This window comes from Toxotes jaculatrix, chromosome 7 (genome assembly GCF_017976425.1).
Source record: "Toxotes jaculatrix isolate fToxJac2 chromosome 7, fToxJac2.pri, whole genome shotgun sequence".
In the NCBI taxonomy this organism is placed as follows: Eukaryota; Metazoa; Chordata; class Actinopteri; family Toxotidae; genus Toxotes; species Toxotes jaculatrix.
The window spans coordinates 2,159,333-2,185,085 of record NC_054400.1 but is presented as its reverse complement, the minus strand read 5'-3'; the positions used below and the strand labels follow the sequence as shown (position 1 = coordinate 2,185,085).

Here is a 25,753-nt window from a genome sequence, read left to right as displayed (position 1 = left end):
TTTGCCAGAGTGGATGTGCTGAGAGGTGTATTAGAAGTGATAATGAAGAACACACTTCCACTTGAGAATGAGGCAATTAAAGTGGGGTGTAAACAGCAGAGGGAGGACTGAGTGTGACTTCCCTCCTGAGGGAATCCTCCAACATCTCTCACACCTGAGAGGTCTGCGGAGAGCGCTTTGCTCTGATGAGGATTCCTGATGACAGTTAGCGACAGGAGGATGTATCACAGTCGCACAGTGCAGCAGGATGACAGCCAGGAGAGTGAGAGCTGCGCTCAACGGCCTACATTTAGCACGGGCCACACCTGCATTCTCCAGCCTGCATTTAGGTCCATGCTGTATGAATCATGTGACATTTCAAGGTCCATATAGGGTTACATTACATCAACACACAAACTCCTGATATGTAAAAACAACAGTTCCAAGTCTGATCGGGGAAGAAGAAGAAGAATCTGGAGAAAAGGTTATCCCAATTCCCAATTAGGGATCATGTTACTGCTACATTAATTAATAATTAATTTAAAATAACAGAAATGTAAAATGATATGAAACTGGCTATTAATAATTTACAATAGAGACCAGCAACGTTGTGGACATTTAGATGAAGAGAAAGCATTTCAAGCCATTCATATTGTTTCTTATACTGTTATACTGTTTTTACACTAAGCAAATAATTTAAATATATTAGCGGTAGAACATAATTTTATATGACCAGTCAGAATTTCAAATATTAACTTAAATGACTCTTGATCTATTGATAGTTATGTGAATATTTTCTTCTTCGCCATAATAACCAAATGTAAAAATTAGTGACATGGCAATGCAGGATTAAAGGTTAAAGGTAACTGCTAATCTTGCAAACTGTAATTCTACAATAAAATGTTAACTCGAGGTCCATTTGCAAACTCTTACTGGAGCTTTCAGCTAAATCACGGTCTTCATCAGCGGATTTTGTTCAGTTAATATGAGTTTTAATAAGTTTTGCTTTGGGTGTGTTGACTTTTACTCAGGCACGCCTTGGGCGCTCTGAAGGGGTCCATCGCTGATGACGTCTGTGGGGATTTGGAAGATGTTGTAGCCGAAACTTGACAAACATTGTGTTGTTTTTAAATCAGTGTTAACATATGTTTACAAATGCGTAGCGCGTATTATAAACCCCAAAATGGCACAAACTGCACATATACCAAGTTAAAAGGTGGGTCCATTGTTAATTTACCGGCTCTAAACAACGCGGCGTGTTAGCTAGCCTCTGGTAATGTTAGCCTGTTCAGACAGACTCGAGCTGTAGTTGGCTGCCAGAAGCCAAACCGCTTTGGAAATACAGTTATTTAAAGATTGATTTTGTCAACGACAGTGTTATTTACCCGATAAGACTCAAGTTTAAATGGCCTTAAGCTCAGTTGATGCTTTGGACATAGTCGGCTTATGAATGATAATTTACAAAGCAAGTGTGTCATGTCGTCAAATTCCAAACTCCTAACGTCGATGAATCTAGTGCTCGCCACTGTTACACTGCACATTGTACAGTACAGATTAGCCAGTACAGATTACATTGAATTGATTAGTGCTGCTTGGTGTTTGCGTTGCTTATTGAATTAAAGTTTGGATGCTAAGACTTCTTAAAGAACTCTTGAGCCATGTTGTGGGGGCGTTTGTAATTTGAGGCCGAGAATTGCCTTATTATTGAACGGAGTTTGGGATCAGTTTTTTTCTCCTTACACATACAGCGGAACAGATAAACAGGAAATAGTTAACGTACAGTAGGTAACGTGCAAGTCCAGGCGGTAGCCGCACCTTTAAAGTAGCCAATGTTAGCTAGCAGATAGTAGTTTCTCCCACACAGAAAATATAGAGGGAATAAGATTTTCCTTCACGCTAGTCAAAACTCTGTCTCAAAACTCAATACTCAAAGCGTATCAGCGTTAAATTGGTCAACCGTGCTATAGTGTTTAATTAGCGTTGTTATGTTTGGATCTGACCTGGATCTGACTTCTCAGCTTCAGGTCAGAGTAAAGCAGACTCCGGAGGCCCAGCCATGCCTCAGAAAGTCCAGAAGAGCGCCCAGACAGCACACTACATCGAGCTGGGAGGTTACCAGTACTGGCCTGTGCTGGTGCCCCGAGGCATCAGACTGTACACCTACGAACAGATCCCGGTGTTTCTGAGGGAGAACCCCTACATCACAGATGGATACAGAGCCTACCTGCCCTCCAGACTGTGCATCAAGAGGTGAACAGTGTTATTAATTAGTGACTTTATTTGTTTGTAGCATATTTCATGCAGTGCCGTGTGTCCTGTCAGACCAAACTAAAACTGCAGAACACAGTTTATATAATAATGCAACAGAAGAAGAGGAGGATTTCCAAAAAAAACAAACGTTTTCTCTTTCTGCATGCCCACTGTAGGTTCCTCCATTGTTTCAGTTTTCTTTCTTTGTAAATACTTTATTAAAAAAAATAGGTTGATACCCCCAAGTACAGACGGGGTTTCCATTTGCCTTCTTAAGAACAATATTTAACCACTGACAGTCAGTGACTTGGATCGATTTTGCAGCAACAGAAGTTTGGCAGTCAGTTATAGCAGCTAATTACACTGAAATAAGTTTATTATTGGTCCTTGCCAGAGTGAAGGGATTGACTTTCTGCATGTTTGTACAGCATGAAGATGTTTAATTTTAAATACGATGGGCTGTGTGGCTGAGATTACTGATTTCAGTGTGGAGTAAGAGGAGAACTGAATGGATCTGGTGTGGTTGTAAGGTTTGTAAATCCTCTGTGCAGCCTCTTCATTCTGTCCAATGAGACGGTGAATATCTGGAGCCATCTGTTGGGCTTCCTGCTCTTCTTCTGTCTCGGGGTGTACAACATGGCGTCCGTGCTGCCGGGCTTCAGCGCCTCCAGAGAGGATTACGTCATCTACTCCATTGGCCTGTTCTGCTTCCAGGTGCGGTATCAGGTGTTCCAGTTTACACAGCCTCCACTTTGCCTTGATGCTGGTTGTCAAACCTGCGTGAAGTCAAGTCAAAGTGATTATCGTCATGTTCACAGTCGGGTTGGGCGGTAATAAGGTGATAAGGTATACGGCGGAGTCTTAAAATAACAACGGTATCAGTTTCAATACCGTCAGTAAAAATGCACTTATATAGGAGATAAGGATTAAATATTAAACATAATTTATTTAATGGCTTGTGTGGGTGAATTTTAATTTTTACTTAAGTAGCATAATATGTTTTACTTTTGGAGACGTTTGATAAAGTTTATGAACGTGACGTTCTCACGTGACAGCGCGTGTTATGTTGTTACCGTTTCAGTATTAGTGTTTGGTATTCAGTTTCTGAACGGTGTAGGCACAAGCCAACAGTTTCCTGACGCCGTCTGAGCCTCACCTTCATCGTTTTTAATTCAGGGTTTCCACTAGAAAAACTCGACACCGGACATCGTGACCGGCAGGTTTTCAATTTACCGGACAAATGTTTTTATTAAATGTTTGTATTATCTGAATTTATTGAGCTTAAAATGATAAATGACATGCAGGATATATAAGAATGACATCAAAGCAAGTCAGTTTAGAATCTTTTTATTGAAAAGTATAGGCTGTATCAGATAAGTGCCGTCTTAGATAAGACGGTAGCAGTAAGAATTGACTCCCATGCGTAACTTCTAAAATAAATATTGCACAAAGCTGCGCTCTTTTAACATGAATATAAAGAAAGTAGTCTCAGATAAAACAATTCGCAAACAAGAAACCCATCTGGACTGGCTCACACCATTTTAATAACGCGGCGTGCTGCCAACTTGAAATAAAAAAAAGTCCCTTCGCTATAAGCGTTTTAGCCCATATATGCAATAAAAACTATATTCACAACCTGAAAAAGATCCCTTTACATGTTCCAGGCTTTTTAATGCATTTTTGCTGCAGTGAATTGTTTACAGGCTGCAGCAGCTGAATTAGAATTAAAGTGTGCAGTGTCTCTCCGCAACTTGCAATGCGCATTATCCCACAGGCGCTGTTTGGATGCGGCTCTGCAGAGAGAAACCTCTCTGTGCTGGCTCACTGGAGACGGGGATCACGCAGGCTATCTTGGCCAGTTTAGCCCCACTCAGGGTAGATTTCACTGGAGTCTCTAATGAGGAATTCGCACGCTGTTGAGAAGTTCAATCCTCCGTAATCACGGAGAAGCGACGGCGTCTTGTTGCGCACCTGTGGTATCTATGAGCGGGGCTGTAGCTGCAGCCGACTCGGCCTCGCTTGTAATGTCTTTGATTCAAAATTCAGATTGTGCTTGTAGGGAATATTTTCACCTGACATTTAGACCGGCGGGGTTAGAAAATACTGGCAGGTTTTAACGGAAACCCCGCTCACGGTAATAACGTACACCGGGGTAAAATGTGGAGGAGGAACGAAAAGTTGACAGTGAGGAAACATGTTTCCCTGTACAATGAAATTCTTCCTTTTCTGTCCACACTGAAACAATACACACAGTATAAAGTCTACAACACGACACATCAGGGCTTATTTTACGTTGCGTTATGTTCCGGACTCAGTTGCAACGAGGTGTCTGCTCGTGTTGAGCAATGTGATGATTTCCAATCAGCCAAGTTATCTTGGAAACTGTGCATGTGACAGTTGTGTGGTGTTACCTTAATCTGAGTGGTTACAGAATAACATCAGACCTGATCCAAAATATTGACAGATATTCTTAGCAAATAAAAAAATCACCAGGGCCTGACAAACAGTGTCTTCATATCCAATTTTTAAAAAATGACTCTGGTAAGAAAATGCTGTATTTTAAAGTGAAGGACGGTTGAGGCATCACGTGTTAAGTTGGTATTTTTCTGCTGGCTCTCTTGCCTGACTGTCTCCGTTTTGTCTGACGTTTCTCAGCTGTGTATGCTGTGCTCGGTGGGTTACCACCTGTTCTGCTGCCATCGCTCGGAAAAGACCTGCCGCCGCTGGATGGCGCTGGATTATGCCGGTGTGTCCATCGGCATCCTGGGCTGTTATGTCCCCGGAGTCTTCTACACATTCTACTGCAATAATGTAAGTTCACCTCCAGAGTCCAGAGTCTGCATGGTAATTAGATTTTTTTTTAATGCTGATAATAGTTGGTGGCACATCAGATGATTCACCTGCTGCTTGACCCTTCATCAGATCACAAGTACAACAGCACATTCACAGTACAGAAGGATTCAGTTTACTCAGGGATTCAGTACCTGAGCTTTGGTATCAGCACCAAATAATACATTTTAATACCTTTGCTTTGTGTAATGTAAACATATTTATCTACGTGTGACCCTTTTTTAAATAATAACAAAAGAGCCAGGTCCCCAGATGTTGAATTTTGTCTAAATGTAGCTGTGAAAGAAAAGATTTCATGAAATCAGACTGAATACAGACTGACTCAGTCTCTTCAGACAGTTTCTTGTTGAAATTTAGTTGTAATTTGCTTTGTCTCATCAGTAGTAGTTAACGTGTCCGTCCTGCCAGTGTGTTTGTAAGTCAGTAGGGAAGCTGTGGTATCAGTTTCTTGCATCACTTGACTCTGTTTTCCTCTGAAACAGTGAGTGAACCTGGTGATGAGAGTTTTCTCTCAGTTCAGGAGAATAAGTAAAGAGGACTTGTTTGTGTTTTATAGGAAACCCTGCTCTGTTTGCTGCTCGTATAATTGATGATCAGGGATTTGAGGCTTATTTTACGGTTCCACAGTCAGATGCATATTATAATGTAAATATGGTTTTGTGTGAGCGTTACCGCTCAGAGCATTTAACATCTAACCACAGTCCTCCCTGGAGGCTTTTTAGCTCAACATCCTCGGCCTTTGAGAAGCAGTAATTGAATAAAGCTGAAGTGGAGCCCACAGTCTGGCTCTGCTGATTGACTCATTGTTCCTGGTGAATAAGCAACACGACACCTTCGCCGCGCTCGCCGCTTGGAAAACAGCCTCTGATGACACAAGCCAGTTTCAGTTCCTTATTCCAGCCGCCCACCACCATGTTTTTTTCTGTTCCATTTGCTGTTTGCTTCTCTCTCTTTTTCTTTTTTTTTTTTTTCTTAACTCCTGAAGTGTTTGGCTGTGCTCCTTACTGTTCCCTTTCCCCCGCATATTGGAAGCGCCGGGTTATTTTGCCCCCAGAACGCAGCTGAAATCTGCTCCAGCCCAAACCAGATGGCTGCGTTCACGGAGCGGTCCGTCACTCCTGTTCCCCACCATATGACGTTCGCAAGTCTGGGAGCCGTCTCAGCGAAGGGGCCCCCCGTCCTTGCCAAGGCAGGGGCTCCGCTTCTGGGTGGCTCCACTCCTGTGGCAAGCCAAGTCCCTAAAGAAAAACTGATTTTTATATTTAGCTAGTCAAACTCCTGTCTCGTCAGAGTGTTTTAGAAATGTAGATTTGGAGCAGAGAACGCGGTGTCTGTTAGGAGAAGAGCTTAAAAAATTTGGCTGGAGACGAGCGGGGCCTTGTTCCTGGTGCAAATTTATTCACTGTGAAATTCAGCAGGACTCGTCACATGAGGACGTGTGACTGGACGGAGGCCTACATCCACACAAACGGACAGAAGGGACGAGACGAGGCTGTCCAGACTTTACACAGTTACTTATAGAAGTTTAAATATCAAGTGCAAATCTGCTTTAAATTTTTATATATATGATAAATACTGAAACTTTGGCAAATTTACAGATCTTCACAGTTTTTTCGAGGAAGTTTGTTGTGTCATCTTATGCCAGTGCAAATAAAATATAGCCATCCAATAAAATTTTGGCTTTTCTGCTGGATAAATGATTGATTTCTGATCGACTGACTGATGGTTTGAACTCTAAAGAATATTAAATACAGCTCATGGATGTTTTACTCTCTGATCATGTGTATATGTGTGTGGCTTTGGACTTTGGACCGGCCTAAGATCGGAGGGTCGTGGGTTCGATCGCAAAAAAAAAAACGATATGGTGGTGGTGAAGGAGACGCCCTCTCCTGCCTATGCGACCATGGCTGTGGTGCCCCTGAGCAAGGCACCGATACATTTGCATGCTTGTGTGTGTGTTCCGTTCACTTGGTGTGGGTAAAATGCGAGTAATATCCCAATTTCCCCAGGAGGGATCAATAAAGTCATTTAAAAAAAAATTGCACAATATGGCGACCGCTGACGTTACAAGTTCCGGTCAAAACTTCCGGCGATCTAACAGCGACAGTGAGAGACATCAGCGATTGAGGTACATTAACGGAGAGATTATTTTATTTACATAGCACTAGCTATGTAGCTAACATTTAGGTCAGTTATCCTGTAGATGTTTTAGAATCATCAGTTGTTTTTTTTCAGCGTTTGACGCTTTTTAGTTGAGGTATATACGAACAAAACAAAAAAAAAGAAAAAAAAAACAGCACCCTGAAAAAAGCGCTAACTGCGTCATGTAGATGGTGTGGCTTGACCTTTGACCCTCCTGTCTCTGCAGTACTGGCGGCAGGTGTACCTGGTGACGGTCCTGGCCATGATCCTGGCCGTCTTCTTTGCTCAGATCCACCCTCATTACCTCAGCAAGCAGTGGAAGCAGCTGCGCTCGCTCATCTTCTGCTCGGTGGCCGGATACGGCCTCATCCCCACCGTCCACTGGATCTGCATCACGGGAGGCTTCTCCTCTGAGCTGGTCCAGGTGAGGACTGTCCACTCTGTCACCATCACCATTTTATTTTATTTTATTTATTTATTTATTGTAAGGGTAACCTTCAGTGTTTTGACCAAAGTTTATCTGTAAGTAAAATTTGGATGAAGTTTAAAAAAAATAAAGGTTTTGGTATTAGCATAATAAAAACATAACAAAAAGAAAAATTCTGTTTGTTCACTGAGCAGCTGTTTTAAATTGTTGATGTTTTCTCTGTTTTGTCCACATGTTGGTTAAATAAACATTTCTGTCCTTCAGGCTTTTGTTCCTCGTGTCCTGGGGATGTACTTCATTGCGGCATTAGCTCTCATTTTCTACGTTTCAAAAGTTCCTGAACGTTACTTCCCAGGTGAGACATAATTTTGATTTCCTCTGTTCTTCAGAGCAACTTTTCTCAGTCCAGTCTGATCACAGCTGTTGGGAAACATTTGTAGCTCCATAGCTGATCAGAAATGATTAATATTCTAATCGAATTACCTAGGAAGGCGTTTGAAGTTGGAAAACGTGTGTGCGTCTCAACTTTTCCAAATCTTTAGGTCGAACAAAATTTCTGAGCAGTTACCTGAACGTATCCTAATGTACAAGACTTAAATTCAGTTATGAAATCAATCAAATGTTAAAGAAAGCAAATGAAGTACCTACAGAACTGTGTTAAATTATACTGTGAATCGCAGATGATCTTTCAGTGTGTGTCAGGAAGCTGCAGCCAAAGCGAAACTGTCAGACTCTGATTTCACTCTGTGATGCTGCTGCAGGTCAGCTCAACTACCTGGGCTCCAGTCACCAGGTGTGGCACTTGCTGCTGGTGCTGATGTTTTACTGGTGGCACCAGTCGTCAGGCTTCATCATGGCATACAGACACAACCAGCCCTGCCCCGATGCCCCCCAACACGCATAGCACGCTGCTCAGCACCATGGGACCCTGACACTTTGACACGGTAAACATCAGCTCCACTGTCACTGTCCTCCAGCGGATGGCAGCAATCAGAGACATTTTATTTTCCATCAGTTCAAAGAGTTTAAGGAAGAAGGAGGAAAAAAAACTGGTGAATTCTGATCCCACTGTGTTTGTGACTAATATGAAACACGACACTGGTGCTGCAGTGGATGTGAACTTGTTTTCATTCACAGTGATCACACAGTGACCTAACATGACTCTGCAAACAAACTTTAAATTTAGTTTTCCTGTGGCTGTGGTTACAACAGAGACTTGAGACTTTGAAGTTGAGAAAACAGTTGTCAGTTTATTAGGAACACAGAGCTACATCTAATGCAATCCTGCAATAAATCCTCCTTCATGAAGGCCATAACATTCAGTTTGTGCTAAAACGTGTTGGTTCCACAGTGTGATCATTCTGGAGGCTGGAGTTTGTTGTCCTGTTAAATATTTATGTTTACTTAAAAAAAAAGACGTTTAAGATGAAATTCTTAAACGTTAAATGTGCTGAAGCCGATGAATGAAACATTTGTCTAAATCAGATGTAGTGTAAAATAGGGATGCACTGATTGTGAAATTCTGGGCCGTTACCGATGTTTAAAATAACAACTTGGCCGATGCCGATGTTTTTTCTTTTTATTTATTCATTTCCTCTTTTGTGCCACGGAAACATTACTGAACTATTTTAAAAGTCTTTCAGCTCTTCATCATATTGTGCTTGAATGAGCACAAATTCAATCAGACAAATTTATGAAACAAAACCTATAAAGTTGAGTGACAGCTCCATAGACAGGCACTAGAAGTTATCTCTTTGCTAAAGCATCGGCTTGGCTAGACGGCTACATCCAGAGGTCTCCGGCTACCTCCAGCGGTTGTCAGGGGCTGCAGTGTCCATGATTGTTTGCCAGTGTTAGGATAGATTTTTGTGACAGTATGGCTTGTTGTATTGTAGACTGTACTAACCGACCGTCGAAGGAGTCTGTGTTGCAGTTTTTTCGTTAAGTAAATTTCTCACTATTTTACCTGGATGTTTACACTAATTAGCATGTATTAGCATATTTTGCCGCTGGCTTATGACTTCATTGCCGATTTATGGTGCAGCTAATGTTAGGAACGCTGTGGCGGTGTGTTCCGTACTCTCAATTTCAATTATATTTATAATATAAAGGTAGAATGTAGAGTCTGCAAGAAAAGAATTTCATATAGAGCCGGCTCCACAACCAACCTGCTCAGACACCTGAGAATTGTTTGTTTAAAATTTGTTTAAAGAAAAAAGCTGAAAGTTAAATATTGTTAAAAGTTGAATGAATGTTTTTTTGTGTTTTTTATAATTTTTTTTATGTGGAGTAAATGAAGACATATTTATGTAATAAACATATAAATTTAAAAAATACATTAGTAATTCATTTTGTACATGTTTTTACATTATTGTTGATAGTAAATTAAATATTATAGCCTCAAAATATCATAAACATGGTCATAGTATAGTAAGGCTTAAAAATAAGCCAAAAAACCTCATAATTTAGTATGGCTTCAAAATGTGCCTTAAAATAGCCTTAAAATGTCATAAAAATGGTCATAGTATAGTAAGGCGTCAAAATTGACCAAAAAAAGTCAAAAAAAATTTTCGCCTCAAAATGTCACAAAAATGGTCATAGTATAATAGGGCATCAAAATGGACCAAAAAAATGTTTCGCCTAAAAATGTCATAAAAATGGTCATAGTATAGTAAAGCGTCAAAATCGGACAAAAAAAGTCAAAAAAAATTTCGACCTCAAAATGTCATAAAAAACGTCATAGTATAGTAAGGCGTCAAAATTGGACACAAAAAGTCAAACTTTTTTTTGACCTCCAAAAGTCATAAAAAACGTCATAGTATAGTATGGCGTTTTTTTCGGGCAAAAAAAGTCAAAAATTTTTTTGACCTCCAAAAGTCATAAAAAACGTCATAGTATAGTAAGGCGTCAAAATCGGACAAAAAAAGTCAAAAAAATTTTTGACCTCCAAAAGTCATAAAAAACGTCATAGTATAGTATGGCATATTTTTCGGGCAAAAAAAGTCAAAAAAATTTTCGACATCAAAATGTCATAAGAAACGTCATAGTATAGTATGGCGTTTTTTTCGGGCAAAAAAGTCAAAAAAAATTTCGACCTCAAAATGTCATAAAAAACATCATAGTATAGTAAGGCGTCAAAATCGGACAAAAAAAGTCAAAACATTTTTTAGCCTCAAAATGTCATAAAAATGGTCATAGTATAGTAAGGCGTCAAAATCGGACAAAAAAAGTCAAACTTTTTTTTGACCTCCAAAAGTCATAAAAAACGTCATAGTATAGTAAGGCGTCAAAATTGGACAAAAAAAGTCAAACTTTTTTTTGACCTCCAAAAGTCATAAAAAACGTCATAGTATAGTAAGGCGTTTTTTTCAAGCAAAAAAAGTCACAATTTTTTTCGACCTCAAAATGTCATAAAAAAACGTCATAGTATAGTAAGGCGTCAAAATTGGACAAAAAAAGTCAAAAACATTTTTGACCTCCAAAAGTCATAAAAAACGTCATAGTATAGTATGGCGTTTTTTTCGGCCATAAAAAGTCAAAATTTTTTTCGACCTCAAAATGTCATAAAAAACGTCATAGTATAGTAAGGCGTCAAAATCGGACAAAAAAAGTCAACCATTTTTTTCACCTCAAAATGTCATAAAAAACGTCATAGTATAGTAAGGCGTTTTTTTCGGCCAAAAAAAGTCAAATTTTTTTTTCACCTCAAAATGTCATAAAAAACGTCATAGTATAGTAAGGCGTTTTTTTCGGACAAAAAAAGTCGAATTTTTTTTTGACCTCAAAATGTCATAAAAAACGTCATAGTATAGTAAGGCGTTTTTTTCGGACAAAAAAAGTCGAATTTTTTTTTCACCTCAAAATGTCATAAAAAACGTCATAGTATAGTAAGGCATTTTTTTCGGACAAAAAAAGTCAAATTTTTTTTTGACCTCAAAATGTCATAAAAAACGTCATAGTATAGTAAGGCGTCAAAATTGGCCAAAAAAAGTCAAAAAAAATTTTGACCTCAAAATGTCATAAAAAACATCATAGTATAGTAAGGCGTTTTTTTCGGACAAAAAAAGTCAAAAAAATTTTTCACCTCAAAATGTCATAAAAAACGTCATAGTATAATAAGGCGTTTTTTTCGGCCAAAAAAAGTCAAAAAATTTTTTCACCTCAAAATGTCATAAAAAACGTCATAGTATAGTAAGGCGTTTTTTTCGGCCAAAAAAAGTCAAAAATTTTTTTCACCTCAAAATGTCATAAAAAACATCATAGTATAGTAAGGCGTCAAAATTGACCAAAAAAAGTCAAAAAAAATTTTGACCTCAAAATGTCATAAAAAACGTCATAGTATAGTAAGGCGTTTTTTTGGGCAAAAAAAGTCAAATTTTTTTTGGACCTCAAAATCTCATAAAAAACGTCATAGTATAGTAAGGCATTTTTTTCGGCCAAAAAAAGTCACAATTTTTTTTCACCTCAAAATGTCATAAAAAACGACATAGTATAGTAAGGGTTTTTTTTCGGCCAAAAAAAGTCACAATTTTTTTTCACCTCAAAATGTCATAAAAAACGTCATAGTATAGTAAGGCGTTTTTTTCGGCCAAAAAAAGTCACAATTTTTTTTCACCTCAAAATGTCATAAAAAACGTCATAGTATAGTAAGGCGTTTTTTTCGGCCAAAAAAAGTCAAAAATTTTTTTCACCTCAAAATGTCATAAAAAACAACATAGTATAGTAAGGCGTTTTTTTCGGCCATAAAAAGTCAAAATTTTTTTTCACCTCAAAATGTCATAAAAAACGTCATAGTATAGTAAGGCGTTTTTTTCGGCCAAAAAAAGTCACAATTTTTTTTCACCTCAAAATGTCATAAAAAACGTCATAGTATAGTAAGGCGTTTTTTTCGGCCAAAAAAAGTCAAAAAATTTTTCCACCTCAAAATGTCATAAAAAACGTCATAGTATAGTAAGGCGTTTTTTTCGGCCAAAAAAAGTCACAATTTTTTTTCACCTCAAAATGTCATAAAAAACGACATAGTATAGTAAGGGGTTTTTTTCGGCCAAAAAAAGTCACAATTTTTTTTCACCTCAAAATGTCATAAAAAACGTCATAGTATAGTAAGGCGTTTTTTTCGGCCAAAAAAAATCACAATTTTTTTTCACCTCAAAATGTCATAAAAAACGTCATAGTATAGTAAGGCGTTTTTTTCGGACAAAAAAAGTCGAATTTTTTTTTGACCTCAAAATGTCATAAAAAACGTCATAGTATAGTAAGGCGTTTTTTTCGGACAAAAAAAGTCGAATTTTTTTTTCACCTCAAAATGTCATAAAAAACGTCATAGTATAGTAAGGCATTTTTTTCGGACAAAAAAAGTCAAATTTTTTTTTGACCTCAAAATGTCATAAAAAACGTCATAGTATAGTAAGGCGTCAAAATTGGCCAAAAAAAGTCAAAAAAAATTTTGACCTCAAAATGTCATAAAAAACATCATAGTATAGTAAGGCGTTTTTTTCGGACAAAAAAAGTCAAAAAAATTTTTCACCTCAAAATGTCATAAAAAACGTCATAGTATAATAAGGCGTTTTTTTCGGCCAAAAAAAGTCAAAAAATTTTTTCACCTCAAAATGTCATAAAAAACGTCATAGTATAGTAAGGCGTTTTTTTCGGCCAAAAAAAGTCAAAAATTTTTTTCACCTCAAAATGTCATAAAAAACATCATAGTATAGTAAGGCGTCAAAATTGACCAAAAAAAGTCAAAAAAAATTTTGACCTCAAAATGTCATAAAAAACGTCATAGTATAGTAAGGCGTTTTTTTGGGCAAAAAAAGTCAAATTTTTTTTGGACCTCAAAATCTCATAAAAAACGTCATAGTATAGTAAGGCATTTTTTTCGGCCAAAAAAAGTCACAATTTTTTTTCACCTCAAAATGTCATAAAAAACGACATAGTATAGTAAGGGTTTTTTTTCGGCCAAAAAAAGTCACAATTTTTTTTCACCTCAAAATGTCATAAAAAACGTCATAGTATAGTAAGGCGTTTTTTTCGGCCAAAAAAAGTCACAATTTTTTTTCACCTCAAAATGTCATAAAAAACGTCATAGTATAGTAAGGCGTTTTTTTCGGCCAAAAAAAGTCAAAAATTTTTTTCACCTCAAAATGTCATAAAAAACAACATAGTATAGTAAGGCGTTTTTTTCGGCCATAAAAAGTCAAAATTTTTTTTCACCTCAAAATGTCATAAAAAACGTCATAGTATAGTAAGGCGTTTTTTTCGGCCAAAAAAAGTCACAATTTTTTTTCACCTCAAAATGTCATAAAAAACGTCATAGTATAGTAAGGCGTTTTTTTCGGCCAAAAAAAGTCAAAAAATTTTTCCACCTCAAAATGTCATAAAAAACGTCATAGTATAGTAAGGCGTTTTTTTCGGCCAAAAAAAGTCACAATTTTTTTTCACCTCAAAATGTCATAAAAAACGACATAGTATAGTAAGGGGTTTTTTTCGGCCAAAAAAAGTCACAATTTTTTTTCACCTCAAAATGTCATAAAAAACGTCATAGTATAGTAAGGCGTTTTTTTCGGCCAAAAAAAATCACAATTTTTTTTCACCTCAAAATGTCATAAAAAACGTCATAGTATAGTAAGGCGTTTTTTTCGGCCAAAAAAAGTCAAAAAAAATTTTTCCACCTCAAAATGTCATAAAAAACGTCATAGTATAGTAAGGCGTTTTTTTCGGCCAAAAAAAGTCACAATTTTTTTTCACCTCAAAATGTCATAAAAAACATCATAGTATAGTAAGGCGTCAAAATTGGCCAAAAAAAGTCAAAAAAAATTTTGACCTCAAAATGTCATAAAAAACGTCATAGTATAGTAAGGCGTTTTTTTCGGCAAAAAAAGTCAAAATTTTTTTTCACCTCAAAATGTCATAAAAAACGTCATAGTATAGTAATGTGTTTTTTTCGGCCAAAAAAAGTCAAATTTTTTTTGGACCTCAAAATGTCAGAAAAAACGTCATAGTATAGTAAGGCGTCAAAATTGGCCAAAAAAAGTCAAAAAATTTTTTCACCTCAAAATGTCATAAAAAACGTCATAGTATAGTAAGGCGTTTTTTTCGGCCAAAAAAGTCACAATTTTTTTTCACCTCAAAATGTCATAAAAAACGACATAGTATAGTAAGGGGTTTTTTTCGGCCAAAAAAAGTCACAATTTTTTTTCACCTCAAAAAGTCATAAAAAACGTCATAGTATAGTAAGGCGTCAAAATTGGCCAAAAAAGTCAAAAAAATTTTTGACCTCAAAATGTCATAAAAAACGTCATAGTATAGTAAGGCGTTTTTTTCGGCCAAAAAAAGTCAAATTTTTTTTCGACCTCAAAATGTCATAAAAAACGTCATAGTATAGTAAGGCGTCAAAATTGGCCAAAAAAAGTCAAAAAAAATTTTGACCTCAAAATGTCATAAAAAACTTCATACTATAGTAAGGCGTTTTTTTCGGCCAAAAAAAGTCAAAAATTTTTTTCACCTCAAAATGTCATGAAAAACGTCATAGTATAGTAAGGCGTCAAAATTGGCCAAAAAAAGTCAAAAAAAATTTTGACCTCAAAATGTCATAAAAAACGTCATAGTATAGTAAGGCGTTTTTTTCGGCCAAAAAAAGTCAAATTTTTTTTCGACCTCAAAATGTCATAAAAAACGTCATAGTATAGTAAGGCGTCAAAATTGGCCAAAAAAAGTCAAAAAAAATTTTGACCTCAAAATGTCATAAAAAACGTCATAGTATAGTAAGGCGTTTTTTTCGCCCAAAAAAAGTCAAAAAATTTTTTCACCTCAAAATGTCATAAAAAACATCATAGTATAGTAAGGCGTCAAAATTGACCAAAAAAAGTCAAAAAAAATTTTGACCTCAAAATGTCATAAAAAACGTCATAGTATAGTAAGGCGTTTTTTTGGGCAAAAAAAGTCAAATTTTTTTTGGACCTCAAAATCTCATAAAAAACGTCATAGTATAGTAAGGCATTTTTTTCGGCCAAAAAAAGTCACAATTTTTTTTCACCTCAAAATGTCATAAAAAACGTCATAGTATAGTAAGGCGTTTTTTTCGGCCAAAAAAAGTCAAAATTTTTTTTCACCTCAAAATGTCATAAAAAACGTCATAGTATAGTAAGGCGTTTTTTTCGGCCAAAAAAAGTCACAATTTTTTTTCACCTCAAAATGTCATAAAAAACGTCATAGTATAGTAAGGCGTTTTTTTCGGCCAAAAAAAGTCAAAAAATTTTTCCACCTCAAAATGTCATAAAAAACGTCATAGTATAGTAAGGCGTTTTTTTTCGGCCAAAAAAAGTCACAATTTTTTTTCACCTCAAAATGTCATAAAAAACGTCATAGTATAGTAAGGCGTTTTTTTCGGCCAAAAAAAATCACAATTTTTTTTCACCTCAAAATGTCATAAAAAACGTCATAGTATAGTAAGGCGTTTTTTTTCGGCCAAAAAAAGTCAAAAAAAATTTTCCACCTCAAAATGTCATAAAAAACGTCATAGTATAGTAAGGCGTCAAAATTGGCCAAAAAAAGTCAAAAAAAATTTTGACCTCAAAATGTCATAAAAAACGTCATAGTATAGTAAGGCGTTTTTTTCGGCAAAAAAAGTCAAAATTTTTTTTCACCTCAAAATGTCATAAAAAACGTCATAGTATAGTAATGTGTTTTTTTCGGCCAAAAAAAGTCAAATTTTTTTTGGACCTCTAAATTTCATAAAAAACGTCATAGTATAGTAAGGTGTTTTTTTCAGCCAAAAAAAGTCAAATTTTTTTTGGACCTCAAAATGTCATAAAAAACGTCATAGTATAGTAAGGCGTCAAAATTGGCCAAAAAAAGTCAAAAATTTTTTTCACCTCAAAATGTCATAAAAAACGTCATAGTATAGTAAGGCGTTTTTTTCGGCCAAAAAAGTCACAATTTTTTTTCACCTCAAAATGTCATAAAAAACGACATAGTATAGTAAGGGGTTTTTTTCGGCCAAAAAAAGTCACAATTTTTTTTCACCTCAAAATGTCATAAAAAACGTCATAGTATAGTAAGGCGTTTTTTTCGGCCAAAAAAAGTCACAATTTTTTTTCACCTCAAAATGTCATAAAAAACATCATAGTATAGTAAGGCGTCAAAATTGGCCAAAAAAAGTCAAAAAAAATTTTGACCTCTAAATTTCATAAAAAACGTCATAGTATAGTAAGGCGTTTTTTTCAGCCAAAAAAAGTCAAATTTTTTTTGGACCTCAAAATGTCATAAAAAACGTCATAGTATAGTAAGGCGTCAAAATTGGCCAAAAAAAGTCAAAAATTTTTTTCACCTCAAAATGTCATAAAAAACGTCATAGTATAGTAAGGCGTTTTTTTCAGCCAAAAAACGTCAAAAATTTTTTTCACCTCAAAATGTCATAAAAAACGTCATAGTATAGTAAGGCGTTTTTTTCGGCCAAAAAAAGTCAAAAATTTTTTTCACCTCAAAATGTCATAAAAAACGTCATAGTATAGTAAGGCGTTTTTTTCGGCCAAAAAAAGTCAAAAAATTTTTTCACCTCAAAATGTCATAAAAAACGTCATAGTATAGTAAGGCGTTTTTTTCGGCCAAAAAAAGTCAAAAAAAATTTTGACCTCAAAATGTCATAAAAAACGTCATAGTATAGTAAGGCGTTTTTTTCGGCCAAAAAAAGTCACAATTTTTTTTCACCTCAAAATGTCATAAAAAACGACATAGTATAGTAAGGCGTTTTTTTCGGCCAAAAAAAGTCACAATTTTTTTTCACCTCAAAATGTCATAAAAAACATCATAGTATAGTAAGGCGTCAAAATTGGCCAAAAAAAGTCAAAAAAAATTTTGACCTCAAAATGTCATAAAAAACGTCATAGTATAGTAAGGCGTTTTTTTCGGCAAAAAAAGTCAAATTTTTTTTTCACCTCAAAATGTCATAAAAAACGTCATAGTATAGTAAGGTGTTTTTTTCGGCCAAAAAAAGTCAAATTTTTTTTGGACCTCTAAATTTCATAAAAAACGTCATAGTATAGTAAGGCGTTTTTTTCAGCCAAAAAAAGTCAAATTTTTTTTGGACCTCAAAATGTCATAAAAAACGTCATAGTATAGTAAGGCGTCAAAATTGGCCAAAAAAAGTCAAAAATTTTTTTCACCTCAAAATGTCATAAAAAACGTCATAGTATAGTAAGGCGTTTTTTTCAGCCAAAAAACGTCAAAAACTTTTTTCACCTCAAAATGTCATAAAAAACGTCATAGTATAGTAAGGCGTTTTTTTCGGCCAAAAAAAGTCAAAAAATTTTTTCACCTCAAAATGTCATAAAAAACGTCATAGTATAGTAAGGCGTTTTTTTCGGCCAAAAAAAGTCAAAAAATTTTTTCACCTCAAAATGTCATAAAAAACGTCATAGTATAGTAAGGCGTTTTTTTCGGCCAAAAAAGTCACAATTTTTTTTCACCTCAAAATGTCATAAAAAACGACATAGTATAGTAAGAGGTTTTTTTCGGCCAAAAAAAGTCACAATTTTTTTTCACCTCAAAAAGTCATAAAAAACGTCATAGTATAGTAAGGCGTCAAAATTGGCCAAAAAAGTCAAAAAAATTTTTGACCTCAAAATGTCATAAAAAACGTCATAGTATAGTAAGGCGTTTTTTTCGGCCAAAAAAAGTCAAATTTTTTTTCGACCTCAAAATGTCATAAAAAACGTCATAGTATAGTAAGGCGTCAAAATTGGCCAAAAAAAGTCAAAAAAAATTTTGACCTCAAAATGTCATAAAAAACTTCATACTATAGTAAGGCGTTTTTTTCGGCCAAAAAAAGTCAAAAATTTTTTTCACCTCAAAATGTCATGAAAAACGTCATAGTATAGTAAGGCGTCAAAATTGGCCAAAAAAAGTCAAAAAAAATTTTGACCTCAAAATGTCATAAAAAACGTCATAGTATAGTAAGGCGTTTTTTTCGGCCAAAAAAAGTCAAATTTTTTTTCGACCTCAAAATGTCATAAAAAACGTCATAGTATAGTAAGGCGTCAAAATTGGCCAAAAAAAGTCAAAAAAAATTTTGACCTCAAAATGTCATAAAAAACGTCATAGTATAGTAAGGCGTTTTTTTCGCCCAAAAAAAGTCAAAAAATTTTTTCACCTCAAAATGTCATAAAAAACATCATAGTATAGTAAGGCGTCAAAATTGACCAAAAAAAGTCAAAAAAAATTTTGACCTCAAAATGTCATAAAAAACGTCATAGTATAGTAAGGCGTTTTTTTGGGCAAAAAAAGTCAAATTTTTTTTGGACCTCAAAATCTCATAAAAAACGTCATAGTATAGTAAGGCATTTTTTTCGGCCAAAAAAAGTCACAATTTTTTTTCACCTCAAAATGTCATAAAAAACGTCATAGTATAGTAAGGCGTTTTTTTCGGCCAAAAAAAGTCAAAATTTTTTTTCACCTCAAAATGTCATAAAAAACGTCATAGTATAGTAAGGCGTTTTTTTCGGCCAAAAAAAGTCACAATTTTTTTTCACCTCAAAATGTCATAAAAAACGTCATAGTATAGTAAGGCGTTTTTTTCGGCCAAAAAAAGTCAAAAAATTTTTCCACCTCAAAATGTCATAAAAAACGTCATAGTATAGTAAGGCGTTTTTTTCGGCCAAAAAAAGTCACAATTTTTTTTCACCTCAAAATGTCATAAAAAACGACATAGTATAGTAAGGGGTTTTTTTCGGCCAAAAAAAGTCACAATTTTTTTTCACCTCAAAATGTCATAAAAAACGTCATAGTATAGTAAGGCGTTTTTTTCGGCCAAAAAAAATCACAATTTTTTTTCACCTCAAAATGTCATAAAAAACGTCATAGTATAGTAAGGCGTTTTTTTCGGCCAAAAAAAGTCAAAAAAAATTTTCCACCTCAAAATGTCATAAAAAACGTCATAGTATAGTAAGGCGTCAAAATTGGCCAAAAAAAGTCAAAAAAAATTTTGACCTCAAAATGTCATAAAAAACGTCATAGTATAGTAAGGCGTTTTTTTCGGCAAAAAAAGTCAAAATTTTTTTTCACCTCAAAATGTCATAAAAAACGTCATAGTATAGTAATGTGTTTTTTTCGGCCAAAAAAAGTCAAATTTTTTTTGGACCTCTAAATTTCATAAAAAACGTCATAGTATAGTAAGGTGTTTTTTTCAGCCAAAAAAAGTCAAATTTTTTTTGGACCTCAAAATGTCATAAAAAACGTCATAGTATAGTAAGGCGTCAAAATTGGCCAAAAAAAGTCAAAAATTTTTTTCACCTCAAAATGTCATAAAAAACGTCATAGTATAGTAAGGCGTTTTTTTCGGCCAAAAAAGTCACAATTTTTTTTCACCTCAAAATGTCATAAAAAACGACATAGTATAGTAAGGGGTTTTTTTCGGCCAAAAAAAGTCACAATTTTTTTTCACCTCAAAATGTCATAAAAAACGTCATAGTATAGTAAGGCGTTTTTTTCGGCCAAAAAAAGTCACAATTTTTTTTCACCTCAAAATGTCATAAAAAACATCATAGTATAGTAAGGCGTCAAAATTGGCCAAAAAAAGTCAAAAAAAATTTTGACCTCAAAATGTCATAAAAAACGTCATAGTATAGTAAGGCGTTTTTTTCGGCAAAAAAAGTCAAATTTTTTTTTCACCTCAAAATGTCATAAAAAACGTCATAGTATAGTAAGGTGTTTTTTTCGGCCAAAAAAAGTCAAATTTTTTTTGGACCTCTAAATTTCATAAAAAACGTCATAGTATAGTAAGGCGTTTTTTTCAGCCAAAAAAAGTCAAATTTTTTTTGGACCTCAAAATGTCATAAAAAACGTCATAGTATAGTAAGGCGTCAAAATTGGCCAAAAAAAGTCAAAAATTTTTTTCACCTCAAAATGTCATAAAAAACGTCATAGTATAGTAAGGCGTTTTTTTCAGCCAAAAAACGTCAAAAATTTTTTTCACCTCAAAATGTCATAAAAAACGTCATAGTATAGTAAGGCGTTTTTTTCGGCCAAAAAAAGTCAAAAATTTTTTTCACCTCAAAATGTCATAAAAAACGTCATAGTATAGTAAGGCGTTTTTTTCGGCCAAAAAAAGTCAAAAAATTTTTTCACCTCAAAATGTCATAAAAAACGTCATAGTATAGTAAGGCGTTTTTTTCGGCCAAAAAAAGTCAAAAAAAATTTTGACCTCAAAATGTCATAAAAAACGTCATAGTATAGTAAGGCGTTTTTTTCGGCCAAAAAAAGTCACAATTTTTTTTCACCTCAAAATGTCATAAAAAACGACATAGTATAGTAAGGCGTTTTTTTCGGCCAAAAAAAGTCACAATTTTTTTTCACCTCAAAATGTCATAAAAAACATCATAGTATAGTAAGGCGTCAAAATTGGCCAAAAAAAGTCAAAAAAAATTTTGACCTCAAAATGTCATAAAAAACGTCATAGTATAGTAAGGCGTTTTTTTCGGCAAAAAAAGTCAAATTTTTTTTTCACCTCAAAATGTCATAAAAAACGTCATAGTATAGTAAGGTGTTTTTTTCGGCCAAAAAAAGTCAAATTTTTTTTGGACCTCTAAATTTCATAAAAAACGTCATAGTATAGTAAGGCGTTTTTTTCAGCCAAAAAAAGTCAAATTTTTTTTGGACCTCAAAATGTCATAAAAAACGTCATAGTATAGTAAGGCGTCAAAATTGGCCAAAAAAAGTCAAAAATTTTTTTCACCTCAAAATGTCATAAAAAACGTCATAGTATAGTAAGGCGTTTTTTTCAGCCAAAAAACGTCAAAAATTTTTTTCACCTCAAAATGTCATAAAAAACGTCATAGTATAGTAAGGCGTTTTTTTCGGCCAAAAAAAGTCAAAAATTTTTTTCACCTCAAAATGTCATAAAAAACGTCATAGTATAGTAAGGCGTTTTTTTCGGCCAAAAAAAGTCAAAAAATTTTTTCACCTCAAAATGTCATAAAAAACGTCATAGTATAGTAAGGCGTTTTTTTCGGCCAAAAAAAGTCAAAAAAAATTTTGACCTCAAAATGTCATAAAAAACGTCATAGTATAGTAAGGCGTTTTTTTCGGCCAAAAAAAGTCAAGAAAAATGTTTGACCTCAAAATGTCATAAAAAACGTCATAGTATAGTAAGGCGTCAAAATTGGCCAAAAAACGTCAAAAAAAATTTTGACCTCAAAATGTCATAAAAAACGTCATAGTATAGTAAGGCGTTTTTTTCGGCAAAAAAAGTCAAAATTTTTTTTCACCTCAAAATGTCATAAAAAACGTCATAGTATAGTAAGGCGTTTTTTTCGGCCAAAAAAAGTCAAATTTTTTTTGGACCTCTAAATTTCATAAAAAACGTCATAGTATAGTAAGGCGTTTTTTTCAGCCAAAAAAAGTCAAATTTTTTTTGGACCTCAAAATGTCATAAAAAACGTCATAGTATAGTAAGGCGTCAAAATTGGCCAAAAAAAGTCAAAAATTTTTTTCACCTCAAAATGTCATAAAAAACGTCATAGTATAGTAAGGCGTTTTTTTCAGCCAAAAAAAGTCAAAAATTTTTTTCACCTCAAAATGTCATAAAAAACGTCATAGTATAGTAAGGCGTTTTTTTCGGCCAAAAAAAGTCAAAATTTTTTTTCACCTCAAAATGTCATAAAAAACGTCATAGTATAGTAAGGCGTTTTTTTCGGCCAAAAAAAGTCAAAAAATTTTTTCACCTCAAAATGTCATAAAAAACGTCATAGTATAGTAAGGCGTTTTTTTCGGCCAAAAAAAGTCAAAAAAAATTTTGACCTCAAAATGTCATAAAAAACGTCATAGTATAGTAAGGCGTTTTTTTCGGCCAAAAAAAGTCAAGAAAAATGTTTGACCTCAAAATGTCATAAAAAACGTCATAGTATAGTAAGGCGTCAAAATTGGCCAAAAAACGTCAAAAAAAATTTTGACCTCAAAATGTCATAAAAAACGTCATAGTATAGTAAGGCGTTTTTTTTGGCCAAAAAAAGTCACAATTTTTTTTCACCTCAAAATGTCATAAAAAACGTCTTAGTATAGTAAGGCGTCAAAATCGGACAAAAAAAGTCAAAAAAAATTTTTTCACCTCAAAATGTCATGAAAAACGTCATAGTATAGTAAGGCGTCAAAATTGGCCAAAAAAAGTCAAAAAAAATTTTGACCTCAAAATGTCATAAAAAACGTCATAGTATAGTAAGGCGTCAAAATTGGCCAAAAAAAGTCAAAAAAAATGTTGACCTCAAAATGTCATAAAAAACGTCATAGTATAGTAAGGTGTTTTTTTCGGCCAAAAAAAGTCAAATTTTTTTTGGACCTCTAAATTTCATAAAAAACGTCATAGTATAGTAAGGCGTTTTTTTCAGCCAAAAAAAGTCAAATTTTTTTTGGACCTCAAAATGTCATAAAAAACGTCATAGTATAGTAAGGCGTCAAAATTGGCCAAAAAAAGTCAAAAATTTTTTTCACCTCAAAATGTCATAAAAAACGACATAGTATAGTAAGGGGTTTTTTTCGGCCAAAAAAAGTCACAATTTTTTTTCACCTCAAAATGTCATAAAAAACGTCATAGTATAGTAAGGCGTTTTTTTCGGCCAAAAAAAGTCACAATTTTTTTTCACCTCAAAATGTCATAAAAAACATCATAGTATAGTAAGGCGTCAAAATTGGCCAAAAAAAGTCAAAAAAAATTTTGACCTCAAAATGTCATAAAAAACGTCATAGTATAGTAAGGCGTTTTTTTCGGCAAAAAAGTCAAAATTTTTTTTCACCTCAAAATGTCATAAAAAACGTCATAGTATAGTAAGGCGTTTTTTTCGGCCAAAAAAAGTCAAATTTTTTTTGGACCTCTAAATTTCATAAAAAACGTCATAGTATAGTAAGGCGTTTTTTTCAGCCAAAAAAAGTCAAATTTTTTTTGGACCTCAAAATGTCATAAAAAACGTCATAGTATAGTAAGGCGTCAAAATTGGCCAAAAAAAGTCAAAAATTTTTTTCACCTCAAAATGTCATAAAAAACGTCATAGTATAGTAAGGCGTTTTTTTCAGCCAAAAAAAGTCAAAAATTTTTTTCACCTCAAAATGTCATAAAAAACGTCATAGTATAGTAAGGCGTTTTTTTCGGCCAAAAAAAGTCAAAATTTTTTTTCACCTCAAAATGTCATAAAAAACGTCATAGTATAGTAAGGCGTTTTTTTCGGCCAAAAAAAGTCAAAAAATTTTTTCACCTCAAAATGTCATAAAAAACGTCATAGTATAGTAAGGCGTTTTTTTCGGCCAAAAAAAGTCAAAAAAAATTTTGACCTCAAAATGTCATAAAAAACGTCATAGTATAGTAAGGCGTTTTTTTCGGCCAAAAAAAGTCAAGAAAAATGTTTGACCTCAAAATGTCATAAAAAACGTCATAGTATAGTAAGGCGTCAAAATTGGCCAAAAAACGTCAAAAAAAATTTTGACCTCAAAATGTCATAAAAAACGTCATAGTATAGTAAGGCGTTTTTTTCGGCCAAAAAAAGTCAAATTTTTTTTCGACCTCAAAATGTCATAAAAAACGTCATAGTATAGTAAGGCGTCAAAATTGGCCAAAAAAAGTCAAAAAAAATTTTGACCTCAAAATGTCATAAAAAACGTCATACTATAGTAAGGCGTTTTTTTCGGCCAAAAAAAGTCAAAAATTTTTTTCACCTCAAAATGTCATGAAAAACGTCATAGTATAGTAAGGCGTCAAAATTGGCCAAAAAATGTCAAAAAAATTTTTAGGATAGGATAGGAACTTTATTGTCACTTGCACAGAAGTACAGGCGAAATTTCGTTAAGGAGTATAGCCTCCGGGCCGCAGCAAGATGTTTGCGCCACCACACGCTTTCCTGAAAGTTAATTTGCAAGTTGCAATACATACATTTGACACACAGTCACATCATACATTATGACTTTTGTACACAGTACACGTGGAAACATGCTGGAATTTTTTCATGGACACATAGGGAGGGGAGGGGCGGGGTTACAAAAGATAAGGTGCGGAGGCAGACGGTAGATGGGGGGTGGGTAGGGAGGGGAGTATGTGTGCATCAGTCTATGAGAAGTGTTTGCGATTTGTATGACCTAGACTGCCAGGATGTTTACAGGTCAGTTCATCAGTTGTCCTTGAAGGGAGATACGAGCTGCATAGGAATTTGATAGGAGCACAGCTGCAGAGCTATTCTTCTAGGCTGGGAGAGGGGGGGGGGGGGCGAGGGACAGAAACAATACAGCCAATATGCACAAAGCAATTTTATCGATCCGCGTTGAATTTATCTAGATCAGTAGTCAATCGGACTGGTATCGCTGCTCATCATCCCCTGCAGATGCATGGAGTAGCTTCGACATCTCCTCAAGCTTGACAGACAGTCCCTTCACCGATCTCAGGTGTTCGGACTGTCTTCCGATGTTATCACTTCGTCTCTGTTCCTCCTCAGATCGGGCTGAGATGTCACTGATCAGTCCTTCGATCCGAGCCATCTTCTGATGGAATTCCGTCAGCCGAGTATCCAAAAAGTAGCCGAGACCTCAAAATGTCATAAAAAAAGTCATAGTATAGTAAGGCGTTTTTTTCGGCCATAAAAAGTCAAAAAAAATTTTGACCTCAAAATGTCATAAAAAACGTCATAGTATAGTAAGGCGTTTTTTTCGCCCAAAAAAAGTCACAATTTTTTTTCACCTCAAAATGTCATAAAAACGTCATAGTATAGTAAGGCGCCAAAATCGGACAAAAAAAGTCAAAAATTTTTTTGACCTCCAAAAGTCATAAAAAACATCATAGTATAGTATGGCGTTTTTTTCGGGCAAAAAAAGTCAGAAATTTTTTCGACCTCAAAATGTCATAAAAACGTCATAGTATAGTATGGCGTTTTTTTCGGGCAAAAAAAGTCAAAATTTTTTTCGACCTCAAAATGTCATAAAAAACGTCATAGTATAGTATGGCGTTTTTTTCAGGCAAAAGTCAAAAATTTTTTCGAACTCAAAATGTCATAAAAAACATAGTATAGTAAGGCGTCAAAATCGGACAAAAAAAGTCAAAAAAATTTTTGACCTCAAAATGTCATAGAAAACGTCATAGTA

The 25,753-nt window shown here is 34.5% G+C and overlaps 1 protein-coding gene across 2 annotated transcripts in view; it reads left to right on the top strand.

Annotated features, from left to right (window-relative positions):
- Nucleotides 1-1,046: 1,046 nt before the first annotated feature.
- paqr3a (progestin and adipoQ receptor family member IIIa) overlaps nucleotides 1,047-25,753 on the top strand; it is a 33,136-nt gene continuing 8,429 nt past the window's right edge. For both annotated transcript variants that reach the window (XR_005894324.1, XM_041042905.1), the window contains exons 1-7: nucleotides 1,047-1,195; nucleotides 1,998-2,229; nucleotides 2,781-2,943; nucleotides 4,885-5,040; nucleotides 7,448-7,645; nucleotides 7,913-8,003; nucleotides 8,410-8,592. Coding sequence is in view for 1 of the 2 variants with exons in the window: in XM_041042905.1 (XP_040898839.1) it covers nucleotides 1,135-1,195; nucleotides 1,998-2,229; nucleotides 2,781-2,943; nucleotides 4,885-5,040; nucleotides 7,448-7,645; nucleotides 7,913-8,003; nucleotides 8,410-8,552 (1,044 nt within the window). In the remaining variant the exon portion in view is untranslated. The remainder of the gene's footprint in view (nucleotides 1,196-1,997; nucleotides 2,230-2,780; nucleotides 2,944-4,884; nucleotides 5,041-7,447; nucleotides 7,646-7,912; nucleotides 8,004-8,409; nucleotides 8,593-25,753) is intronic.